This window comes from Microcaecilia unicolor, chromosome 6, assembly GCF_901765095.1.
Source record: "Microcaecilia unicolor chromosome 6, aMicUni1.1, whole genome shotgun sequence".
Classification (NCBI taxonomy): domain Eukaryota; kingdom Metazoa; phylum Chordata; class Amphibia; order Gymnophiona; family Siphonopidae; genus Microcaecilia; species Microcaecilia unicolor.
The window spans coordinates 118861997-118875457 of record NC_044036.1 but is presented as its reverse complement, the minus strand read 5'-3'; the positions used below and the strand labels follow the sequence as shown (position 1 = coordinate 118875457).

The following is a 13461-nucleotide window of genomic DNA, read 5'->3' as shown; positions in this document are numbered from 1 at the left end:
TCGGTGGTAGGAAAAATAATGGAGTCACTGCTGAAAGAAAGGATAATTAACTTTCTAGAAGCCAACGGATTACAGAACCCGAGGGAACATAACTTTACAAAAGGAAAATTCTGCCAAACGAATCTTGACTACTTTGAGTGACCAAAGGACTGGGTTAAGGACTGCGCTAGATGTAATCTACTTGGGGTTCAACAAAGCCTTTGATACGGTCCCCCACAGAAGACTCTTAGATAAGCTGAAAGGGCTGAACTTAGGACTGAAAGTGGTGAACTGGCTAGGAAACTGGTGACCGGCAGATGGCAGAAGATGGTGGTAAATGGAATCCGCTCGGAGGAAAGGATGGTGAGCAGTGGAGTTCCTCAGGGGTAGGTGCTGGGGCCTATTTTGTTTAATATATTTGGGAGATATTGCTGAAGGGTTGGAAAGAAAGGTTTGCCTTTTTGCGGATGACACGAAGATAACCAATGGAGTGGATATCCTGGAGGAAGTAGAACCAATGGGATCTCCAAAAGTTAGAAGAGTGGTCGAGGGTCTGGCAGTTAAAATTTAATTGATAGATCTGGGAACCCAAAACTCAATAGTGTACTAATTTAAATAATATACTAACAAGACACAGGGAAAGTTAAATTGAGAACTGGAGAACATATAAGTAACATTAGAACTAATAAAGGGAGGCCCCCCCATATGGTTCACTGGATTCAGTATAATCATTCAACACCAGATTTACAATATGTGGTGTTGCTTCAGGTAATGGGAGTAGGTGGTGGTCTACATCAAAGGTTGTTGTCTAAAGAACAACGATTCATTTATGTGTTGGACACTATCCACCCCGGGGGTCTGAACAGAGAGGTGGAGTGGAATTAATCATATTGTGTGTTGCCCTTTAAATTTGAGCGAATGGGAAGGGGCGTAGGTGCAATGGAGGTAATGTCACATGACCGTGTGCTGATCTTTAAATTTTGAGAAGAGTGGTACGTAGGCAGATTTCCTGTTCAGGAAGTACTGCATCCTGGACTTGGCGTCCTACTGAGAGCAGTTATATTGAGGTAAATAAATGTGTTACAAATGTTGTTTGTGCATGTTGATATTGGTTGTCAGGCATTTTTCATTTTGTTTGAATCTGTATATTTGTTTTCATAAACGGTGATTCCTTCTGAGGAAGCAATCTAACGAAACTCTGCATGAGTAAAGGAATGCTTTTAAAGATATATTTAATGGAACATCTGTTGCCATTGATTGAAGAAAAAGATCATAGCCAGAACTGTGAGATTTTGATACGTTGTGGATTTGTTTCATTTTTTATCTTGGACACACACTGTTAATGGTAATTTGGGACAAATTGTGAAACCCGTATGGGACTATGGACCATTCGGTAGTGATTGTGCATCGTACCTAGAGAAATGTTTCCTGTGTCCATATATTTGCATATGGCTTTGCATGGTTGACTTAGGTTGACCATTGATAGTAAGACTATAGTAGAGACATGAATTTACCCAGGATATGTAATGGGATTTCAGATTTTATGTATGTCATCACAGTCATGATAATAAATAATTGACTATATTTACAGCTTCAAAGGTTGTTGTGTTGTTTTTTGTCTTTTTAAAGCCTATTATTAACATATATTATATGGTTAGATTTATAATAATTTGTTGTGTAGTGTGTCTTGTTAGTATATTAAAATTTAATGCCAAGAAGTGCAGAGTGATGCAAGGGGTGCAGAAACCCAAAGGAGAGATACTGGGTAGGAGGGAGAGATTAGTAAGCTCGACTCAGGAGAGAGACCTTGAGGTATTGGTGTCAGAGGATATGAAGGTGAAGAAACAACGTGACAGGGCGACAGCCGTGGTCAGAAGGATGCTAGGGTGCATAGAGAGGGGTATAAGCAGCAGAAGAAAGGAAGTGTTGATGCCCCAGTACAAGTCGTTGGTGAGGCCCCACTTGGAGTATTGTGTTCAGTTTTTGGAGGCCGTATCTGGCTAAAGATGTAAAAAGGACTGGAAGCGTGCAAAGAAAAGTTACACAAATGGTATGGGATTTGCGTTGCAATCCATTCGAGGAGAGACTTGCCGACCTGAACATGTATACCTTGGAGGAAAGGAGATACAGAGGTGACAAGAAACAGACGTTCAAATATTTGAAAGGTATTAATCCGCAAATGACCTTTTCTGGAGATGGGAAGGTGGTAGGACATAAATTGAGGTTGAAGGGGACAGACTCAGGAGTAATGTTAGAAAGTATTTTTCACGGAAAGGGTGGTAGATAATGTGGAATACCATCCCACAGGATGTGGTGGAGATGAAAACAGTAATAAAATTCAAACATGCATGGGATACACACAAAGAATCCTGTTTAGAAAGAATGGATCTAGGGAATCTTAGTGGAGATTGGGTGGCAATGCCGGTAATTGGGAAGCAAAACCGGTGCTGGGTAGACTTGTACAGTCTATGCCCTAATCGTAACTGAATAGGTATAGATGGGCTGAGTGTAAGTTTTAAGGGGCTTCAATGTTAGTTTCAGAAGGTTTAGTACAAGAACAGTGCTGGGCAGACTTACGACCTGTGCCTGAGAAAGCAAGGACAAATCAAACTCGGGTATACCGTATAAAGTATAACATACCATGTAAAATTAGTTTATCTTGTTGGGCAGACTGGATGGACCATTCAGGTCTTTATTTGCCATCATTTACTATATTACTATGTAACTCACCACAGACAGTGAGGCGTATTGGAGAATGCTGCCATTAACGCACCCACTTAGGCAAACATGGCTTTCCTGCTCAGACGATTCCTGCTGCATCTATGCAGAAAGGGACTGCCTGAAAAGTCTCACTCCGAATAGAGGAAGATAGGGGAGCAATGGACCCTACTGCTGAGGCTGGAGAGGAAACAATCCCCTCTTGGAGCAGGGAACAAGCCAGAAACTTCCAAAGGCTGAACTAAAAAGGGACTGTCGTTCTCCTTCCAGACTTCTGCAGCATATAGGCATATGGAGCAGCAGATTGAAACTCTGAGAAAGGTCAGAAGCTCCCAGCCCCAGAGAAGTCCCCAGATCGGCTGATGTGCATCCAGAAAAGCAAGGTGCACCGCAAAAGGACAATCAGATTCCTTCTGAAAAACATTGCCATCTAGAACCCATCCACCCGAAATGGGCATAAAAACTCTCCCGAGCCCGAAGCTATCGAGAGGGATCCCAATGACCCCCACCTCCAACATGGCACCCAGCTGCCTCTCCTGTAACACCAAATCTACCACAGAGGGTAGCAAAGCTACTACTATACCTGAAGAAACCCTCAAAGGGGATGGGCTTAGACAGTTGCTGAGGGGGATAAAAATCACTTCAACCAGTGGACGTGGAGAAAAAGGAGGATGAAATCTGGGCACAAAACAATTTCCCCGAATCAGGAGAGGTCTACAAAGCCTGAAGGGGTCCTCATAGTAAAGGCGAAGCTGCCAAAGCAGCCTGTTGTCAGAAAGCGGGGGCCGCATCGGGAGGTGCCAGAAGAAATGGTGCACACACCCGATGCCTCAGAGTGGGAATCCCACTCGGCAGAAAGCAGTCCCTGGTGCCTGCCTGTGCCTCTGTGCACCCGACAACACACGTTCCAGCTGCCACCAACGCTTTCTCACAAGAGCCTCCTATGGTGGCCTCCACCGCCATTGCAGTGCGTCTCCCAATGGCAGAAAAAAAATGCACTCACATAGATGCGCAGCCAGATTTCCTGCCAACAGCAGGACCTCCTAGGCAAGCCTGCCATCAAACTGGCTCAGCAGGCTACACACAAACACAGCGACTCCTGAGACGCTGTCCCCAAGGCTCTTCTTAGCAACTGTTGCCCTGTTGCAGCAGCAGAGCCTGCTTCCTGAATCACTCTTTTTTTTTATTTATTATTTTTTTTTTTTAAACGGCTGATACAGCAAACGCGAGGTCTGTTGTGGGCTAGTGTGCTTTTTTTTTTCTGTTGTATTGTTTTTTTTTTTTTATTGAGGAAGGCTACAGTCCAAACAGCCCAAATCTGGGAGGAAAGGGACCACGGTTTGAGGCAGGACACCAGGTTTTTCCCTAAAGTTGGCACAGAGTCCAAACACCCCTCTGAGCCCAACTGGCCAAAAAGGCCCAGGAGGAGTCCCGAGAGATGAATCCAGGAGCTGCAAAGACACCATCTACCACCTGCTGGAGATAGAGAGATACTGAATTGAAAGAGGAGCTGGCTGGCTGGTATCATTGCCTTCAGCTTTCTAATTTCTATCTCCACCTTCTGGTTGATGGACATAACCCACCAGTTCCTGGAGTCATCTGCTGCATATGCTAAGGAAAACCAATGATCTCTTGTAACAAAGCACCTTAGGAAAACCATATAGATAGATATTAACAGCACAGGCCTAAACAGCATCAACAGATCCAAATGCACAAAATGTATTGAAGTATGAGAGCAAGCATTCAGAATCTTGTTTTGTCATTAAGTTTGGACAGGCCTTCAGTGAGCAGAAGGAATGGGTGAGAGTCCATCTGTAAGTAAAGGAGTGGTGCCAACAGAATATGCAAAGCAAGAGAAAAAGCTCTTGTTGATCCACAAGTGGCAAATACCACAAATACAGTGGAAATAGTGCTACTCCAGGAACTGTCCATGGATCAAGCGTAGATACATGGATGGTTAGTTAAGGAGAAGAGAACAAACCTAAGAATTAGACTGATAATTGCAACCCAAGACAGCGGATTATGGATGAGAGAGTTCACCACAAGCATATTTAAAAAAAAAAAAAAACTAGTACATTTGTAGGTTCTGTGAAAAAGAGTTAGAAATGGTTACTCATCTCATAGCTGGCTGATTGTGGAAACTTTTTATACGGAAAGGCACAAGAAGGTGGCACATCTAATTCATTGGAACTCTCTAAACATAACATCACTGTATCAGAAAAGCAGTGGGATCATGACCCTGAGAGAATTGTAGAGAGTGAAGAGGGTTAAAGAATGTATTGCATTCAAGGTATGCACCCTAGTTCATAAAATCATTCACAGAGATGCCCTGACCTACGTGCTAGACCTGGTTGACTTGCCACCCAGGAATGCTAAAAGATCATCCCGCACATTCCTTAATCTTCCCTAGCTGTAAAGGGCTAAAATACAGACTCACACATGGCGTCCAGCTTTTCCTACATTTGTACTCAGTTGTGGATGCAATTACCGCTTACCCTAAAAACAATTTACGAACTAACCAACTTTCGTAAATCTCTGAGACCTATCTCTTCAACAAGGCATATCACAACGATCAGGAATGTAAATGTAACACATCATTTTACTTGTTTTCTTCCTATATCTGTTCATCCAACACTACTATGTCATCCATGATCTATATGTAACATCAATTGTTATCTCCTACTCTGGAATGGCGAACGCCATAACAGAGCATTGTAAGCCACATTGAGCCTGCAAATAGTTGGGAAAATGTGGGATACAAATGCAACAAATAAATAACCTGGGACAATACCATCCTGAGCAATAAAAAGCTGGATGCAAGAAAAACAGCCATAATAATAAAAGAGAAATACACCAGAATGGCATAGAGGTTTCAGTCCCAAGCAATTACTCTGTGAATTGTGGGGAGAGAGATCTCAAGCATTAAGAAATTCAGTCCGATACCAAGAAAATGTGGTAGAAAGATGTAGAAATAGTAACCATTGTTTTCTGTTCCATAGGCTTGATCAAAAAATAATTTCCAAGCATAAGTGGATAAGTTGCCTCTACATATGTGTTCTTATGAACTCCAGAGGGAAGCTCTTGGTACAATGCAAGTTCTATGGCAACTGTTGGTGGTAATTTGAGAGACTGAGATCATATGCCCAGGTGATAGCACATGATCAATAAGCCATATGAAACCCTCTCTGGAGTATGAGGAAAAATACATCCACTCATCAATTTAAAAGATTATATGGAATAATCAGTCTATGAGACTGTCTCAACCATCAACTTTCTCTAAGCACCCCACTCTGAAAAGCCTTTCCAATAAAAACTAAATGCACAATATTTCCTTTCCTGTGTAGGCTCATCAATAATTTGTAAAACCCAAATGTTTTATTGTACAATATTATATCTTTATATAAATAATAAAAATAATAAAAAAGAAATAGTAATATATACCGATTAATCTAATCATTACAATCACTTATTACAAAATGTTAAAAGACTAAAGTACAAAACTAAAAGACTAAAATACAAAACAACCTACGCATCCAACTTCTCCTACATAAGCGCACAACTATGGAATGGACTCTCAAATACAGTGAGAACAATCCATGACCACTTAAACTTCAGAAAATCACTCACCTATTCAAAAAAGCCTATCCCAACGATCCAACATAAAATCCCAGCACCCAGCGACACAGCATAACTAATGATCGTACTGGACAATTTATAATCGTCACCTCTTTCGACCCCTTGATACCTGATCCAAACCTACCTCATCTGATCACAATATAACTTTGTATCTGTTACCAACCGAATTGGCAACAGCCTCTACGGTACTATTGTAAGCCACATTGAGCCTGCAAATAGGTGGGAAAATGTGGGGTACAAATAAATCATGATCTAGTGAGAGTAAGCTTTCTGCTACCAACCAATAATTGTTGGAAAGCAACTTTGAAGGAAAATTTGTAAGATATGTAACAAATGTGAAGAGTGTCAGAAAGCATTTCAGATTGTAGTCAGGCAAAATATTCAAATGATGAAACTTGATAACTTACAGGAAATGTTTTATCACTCCTTTTTTTGTCTTTCCTCATTTGGACTTCCTAGATTCATTCATGGTAGAATATTACATCTGAGTCTAATCCCCAAATTTCTGTAATACATAGGGATATTCAAATGATGATCAAAAGTCAGATCATATATAGATGGAGTTTTGTTCTTTATCTAGTAATCTCTTGAGTAAATGGCAAATTTTGTTTTATCTCCTACTAAATTATATTTCTGTTCCTTGAGCACAGAAGGAAATTCCCTTACTTGATACTCAAGATGACATAAAGGGCCATAATGGCCTTGTCCTGTTACTACCTTTATTACAGAGCTCTGCATGATGAAATCCACTCTAGTTATAACAATTAAAACAGTGTTAAAACCAAATTTTAAGTATATACAAAAGGCCACAAAAGGAGCACAATCTCCTTAGTTGTACTCCTTTGATAGCGCAACATGCATCTCCAACATCAGGCCTAGCTTTTTATTCTTGCTGAGCGCCCAGTGATGTCACCAGGGGGCGGAATCAGCTATGTCCCAGGTTATACAGACAGAGGTAGCTCAGAAAAGTAGCTGTTACCCATAGTTTATTTTATTCATTTGTTCCATATCATAACTAATGAATTATTCTTCCTCCCTGTTTGATGTTTTTTTTTTTTGCTCTGTCACGTCATATGGTGCACAATGCCTCCTTTCCCCACCATGTAGCTTTAAAGTTAAATACCTCTGTCTTCTCTTCTCCAGCACCCACCTCCAAGTCGCCCAGCAGGCCCTGGAAGGCAGGTTCCCTTCTCTCCAAAACCTGATGAAGATGAAATCTGGAAACAGAGGCGGCGACAGCAGTCAGAAGTTTCAGCAGCAATAGAGCGAGCCCGCAAACGCCGTGAGGAGGAGGAGCGCAGAATGGAAGAGCAAAGGAAAGCTGCCTGTGCAGAGAAGCTGAAACGACTTAATGAAAAATTTGCTCGTGTAGAAAAACCACCCCCAGAACCTGTAAAAGAGAGAGAGGAGGAAAAACCAGAGCCAGTGGAGCCTGTCCAGCCTGAAGAGGAGCCTGAAGAAGATTCACCAAAAGAAATAGAAAGGACCAGCAACTCTCCTAATATTAGTGAAGAGGTACAACAGGAAGCAGAGAATAAAGGTATCGATGTCTGTCTGTCTGTCTCCAAGTCTAAGCATTATTTCACTGCAGTGTTGCTGAGACCCTTTGTACATTTATTGCTACACTGCTATACCTGTCTGAAAATATTTGTAGTAAAAGCCTGTAACAATGTTATGAATGTTACTCTACCTACTAGATGAAATTCAGTTGTAGTTCAGGTTTTATTTTGATATACCACAAAATTAAATTACAATATAAGTGGTTCAGAATAAATCAATACTGTAAAACAATAGGCAGGGGAAGATGTCAAGAGGGAACTAATTACGATAAGTGAATATTAATACAACAAAGAAAACACAAGGAAGGAGGGGCTACACAAGAAGACCCATGCATGAATCAGCAGTGGAGGGAAGCAGTCTCCAAAATCTATTAAGTACGCATATTAAAAGCTGTTCAAAAATAAAAGGATTTTGGTTGAGATTTAAACTTACTGTAAGAGTACTTGTCTAATGTAGAAAGATAAATTATTCCAAAGAGAAGGAGCGACCATGGAGAAGCACAAATCAGGTGTACAGTCCAATCGTATCTTAGAAAATGATGGAATAACCAAAAGGTGTTGATGAGTATAAAAGGTGTTGATGAGTGGAGGAGTGGCCTAGTGGTTAGGGTGGTGGACTTTGGTCCTGGGGAACTGAGGAACTGAATTCGATTCTCACTTCAGGCACAGGCAGCTCCTTGTGACTCTGGGCAAGTCACTTAACCCTCCATTGCCCCATGTAAGCCGCATTGAGCCTGCCATGAGTAGGAAAGCGCGGGGTACAAATGTAACAAAAATAAAAATATTGGGAGAATAAGGGCTCAACATATTGGAGAGAAATATAGGAATATCTGAATAAAAAACTTGATGGGCAATAGTCAGACTTTTAAAAGGAATGCAAAATTACACATGAAGCCTATGCTCAGCCAAGAATAATGGTGAAGTATAATATTTCCCTTTATTAAATAGCAGTTTAGTAGCAGTGTTCCGGATAAGTTGTAATCTGCGCAGTATTCTACAAATTAGAGGCACTTTAGGAGAAAATCACGATTAACTAGATCAAAGGTTCTAGTGAGATCAAAGTTCTGAGCTTTTGTACTGAACTTGAGTTGGTAGGTTTTTACACTCCCTTTTTTTTTTTCTGTCTGTCACTTTTTATTCTGCTACTTTTCAGATTAGTTTTGAAAAATGTGTTCTTGTCTTTATGCCTCTCATTGATATTAAGAACATTGAGCATCCATTCTTTGAGGACAAAATATTCTTTTTGGTAGAATGTTGGTTTGTGGGTGGCATAATGGAACCAAACTCTTCAATTGGTGTTAAAACCTATTAAGTGCAAACAGCTTTTTTTTTTATTTGTATTTAATGGAATGATTTTATTTTCAAGAATTCTAGTCACCATAAGAAAATGTTTTTCACTGAATATCAAGTACCTTCATGAATAAAGGTCTCTTGGTGCCAATTTCACGCATCCTATGGCTATCTACAAAGACAGTCTGATTTGAAAAAAATGTTCTTCATCGGTTTTGGATCTAAGCGCTTCAGTTTTAAAATTGTAGGAATGCAATAAGAGCATTTGCAACCCTACTTCCCCTTTCTTCAAGGGAAGGATAGTCTGTCCTTTATAAGAATGTTGGACTGGACTCCGATTGCACACATGCTGATTTCAGCGAGAACTGGGATCTTTAGCCTTGATTAAGGATTGTTGCTACGTTGGCTGGAATGACCTTAGAATGAGTGAGATTTTTTTTAATGGTAAAATCCCCAAGCTCGTACAAATTAAGGCTTAGTGCTGTATTCTTGCTGGCTCAATACTAGAGGAAATGTTTGGAGAGAAGTAAGCCTTTGGACACTTGCCCAGTGGATATATTTTAAGCAAAGCATAATTAAGAGCAGAGATGTTCAAGCACACAGTTGATTAGGGATTATTACTACAGTACCATATAGATGACAACTGGACAAATAGTTTTTATTTTCTCTTTTATGTATTTCATTTATATCCCACATTTTCCCAATCGAATCGGGTTCAATGTGGCTAACATCCCACTGGTCATCTTTCTGGACCTCTCAACTGCAGAAAGAAATTTTAGGTTTCACAGGTTGGTTCAGTTTTTTTTTTTTTTTTTTTTTTTGTTACCTTTGTACCCCGCGCTTTCCCACTCATGGCAGGCTCAATACGGCTTACATGGGGCAAGGAGCTGCCTGTGCCTGAAGTGGGAATCGAACTCAGTTCCCCAGGACCAAAGTCCACCACCCTAACCACTAGGCCACTCCATTTGAGGTGTTGGGCAATCAAAATTAATTGGTAAAAATGCATAGATCTGTCATGGAAGACAGGGCAGAGCATGTGTGTCCATTACTATTTGGATTCTTAACAGTGTAAGCAACAGCATTGCAGTGGTGGGTGGTTTGCAGATGGCCATAAGTTCAGGTAAGTGAAGCCAAACTTTGATAGCTTTGTGCAATGGTTTGATAAACTAAATTTTGCCCCCCACTGTCTCGGGGCTTGACTGCACGCTGCCTGTGTGATAACAGTAAAAATAAAATTGGAGTTCCTTAGAATCCCTCCGGACTGGTCCAGGAACTGACTGACTGGGTTATGCACTCCTTCCAGCAGGTGGAGACTGAGAACTCTTAATCTAGAGAGTCAACAAAAACCCTGGCCATCTAGCCCTAGCCTCAGTATTCTCAGTCTCCAGCAGGTGGAAGGAGGTGAGCCCTTCAGTCTCTTTGGTCTTCTCTATCCTTTCTAGCTTTGCTATTTAAAAAAAAAAAAAAAAAAAGAACTTTAAGAAAGACTGTTTGCTCTCTCTGTGCCCGCTGTGTTTGGCTTCTGGTGACTGGGTGCGGTGCACACTTCAGTTAGCTTCAAGGTGTTACACCTGGGGGGGGCAACTGGGTCCCTCCCCCATTATCCCTCCTGTGGTCCCCCAGCGATTTACTATTTAGGCTGGGGAGAGCTCAGTCTCTCCAGCTGGAGAGCATTGTAGCTTATGGAGAGGTAGCTGAAAGAAGAAAAAAAAGTGGCATTTCTTCGGTTTAGCCTGACAGCAAACGGCAGAGCAGCTCTTGTATTCCGATTCGATTGTTCAGGGCATCGGTGTTCGTTTGGTTTTAAAAAAAAAAAAACAACAGTTGTGGGGCCACGCTTTGGCCGAGAAGCTGTGCTGTTGCTCAGTTTGTCAGCATCAGGGGGTGAGAGCCTCCGGCGCTTGCAAGTATTGTACTGCTCTTAAAGCTGTGAGGGCGGCTTTTCCTTAAGTCTCTGTTGCTCCGGCGGGTTCCATCGAGGCTCTTTCTAATACGGCCACAGTTCAGTTGGCATGGCGGGCAGATTCGATGCATGCTCCCGTTTTGGCGGGAACGGCGACCATTTTACCGGCATTGACCTCCTTGGAGGGACCGGACGTTGTCTTCGACTCAGGCAGCTGAGGGTTCTTCTGCAGTGTTTCGCTCTTCGGGGGGACTTCAAGAGGACGGTTTTCCTCCAGGATTTGTCCTTCAAATGTATCAGGCTTTCTTGTTAAAGCAGGAAAGTCTCTCTTCTGTTCCTTCGGATGACCCTGGGACCAGGCAGCTTATCCCTGCGAAGAGAGCTAGAGAGTCCTGGGGGCTTGAGGAAGATAGGGCTGCAGATCAGGACTTCAAGATGCCTGCTGTAGAAGAGATGGATATACTACTACTACTACTACTACTTAGCATTTCTTTAGCGCTGCCAGGGTTACGCAGCGCTGTACAAGTTAAACATGGGGAAGGACGGTCCCTGCTCAAGAGAGCTTACAATCTAAAGGTAACAAACTATGTAGTCAGTGTAGGTATCATGAATGGGGAAGGATATACTGGATGATCCACAGTTGGAGGATCCCGGCTCCTCTGAGGTGGGAATGGACCCCTCTTTGCCAGGTGAGGACCCTTCGGTTATTCATATTTTTCACAAAGAGAACCTATAGGAGCTCATTTCGTTAGTAGCTGGCACTTTGCATTTTGAAGAGGATCAGTCCACAGTTATACAAGGTGGATTTGCTGGTTAAAGGCATTAGGCGTCTGGGAAGAACCTTTCCCATGCACCAGGACATTAGGGATATCATCCAGGCTCAGTGGGATTCCCCGGATTCTTCTTTTCAGCTGGCTAGGTCCATGGTTCACCTTTATCTAGTTCCTGATGCGGACAAATCTGTTCTCAAGGTACCCGTGGTAGATGTGGTGGTGTCCGTGGTCACTAAGCTCAATACGGTCCCGGTGGATGGTGGTACTGTCCTTCGGGACATTCAGGATCGCAGAGTGGAAGCTCGAGTAGTTTTGACGTCTCATCCCTGGTCATTCAGGCAGCTATTTGTGGCTCGTTGGTGGCTAGAGCTTGTTTTTGATGGGCCGAACGGGTCTTGGATAGGTTTTCTGATGATTTGACTTTATTTCTGAGGTTGCCAAAATTGAGATGGGCTTGGCCTTTTGGCGAATGCTTCGTATGATTTGTTGAGGGCTTCTTCAAAGTTTATGACGCTAGATGTTGCCGCTCGCTGCTCTCTTTGGTTGAAGGGTTGGTCCGCAGATGCGGCTTCTAAGTCTGTTTCCTTTTCGTGGTGCCTTTTTGTTTGGGGACGAGTTGGACAAGCTGGTCCGTAGTTTTGGAGATACCAAGGTTCCTTGTCTTCCGGAAGATCGTCCTGGAGCCCCATCGTGTACTTCTGCTCTTGGCCGGGGGCGAGAGCGAGATTTCCGCCGGTTTCATTTGAGCGGAGGGCTTCCACCGCAACAGTTTCGTTTTTTCCAGAGGAACCAGTCCTTTCGAGGGTCCCGTCGCGGAGGTATAGACTCCCATCTAGCCCAGTGAAAGTGTGGGGGCCTCTCCTCTGATTCCGGTGGGAGCTCTTTTAGCTGTGTTTCATCAGAGGTGGACCCAAATTATTTATTTATTTAATACATTTATACCCCACATTTTCCCACTAGTTGTAGGCTCAATGTGACTTACACATAACCGTAGGGTAGGCTACAGTACAGAAAGTATAAATGAACAATGTAATAGTAGGTTATTAAGAGTATAGGTATCATATAAAACAACAAAGATAAAAGATAGTACAGGGTAATACAAGATAAGGTCCATGGATTTTGCTGAAAACAGGAAAAATTAAGATTAGGTTGAGTCTGGAAGGTATGCCTTTTTGAACATGGTGGTATTGCAGGTTATTCGAGATGGGTTCGCCTTAGAATTTGCTCGGCCTCTCTCAGACACCTTTCTGGAGTCTCCCTGTTGGTCTCTTCTGAAGGCGGGAGCGGTCAGGGACACTCTGTTAAGACTTCTTCAGCTTTGAGCCATTTGCTCGATCACTGCATCAGAACTCAGACAAGGCCATTATTCCATTTACTTTCTAGTTCCAAAGAAGGAAGGTTCCTTTCGCACGATTTTAGATCTCAAGACGGTCAGTTGTACACATTTTTTGGATGGAAACCCTTCGCTCGGTGATCATGGCAGTCAGGCCAGGAGAGTTTTTAACGGCTCTGGATTTGACGGAGGCCTACCTGCACATTCTGATTCGGCAGGGGCATCAGCGATTCCTCCGTTTTGCGGTCCTGAATCAGTATTTTCAGTTTC

The 13461-nt window shown here is 42.4% G+C and overlaps 1 protein-coding gene across 1 annotated transcript in view; it reads left to right on the top strand.

Annotated features, from left to right (window-relative positions):
• Window positions 1-13461, top strand: part of PRRC2C (proline rich coiled-coil 2C) — a 458438-nt gene that overhangs the window by 130031 nt on the left and 314946 nt on the right. Inside the window, 1 exon segment of the mRNA XM_030208285.1 lies at window positions 7477-7873. Within this exon segment, the coding sequence (XP_030064145.1) occupies window positions 7477-7873 (397 nt within the window).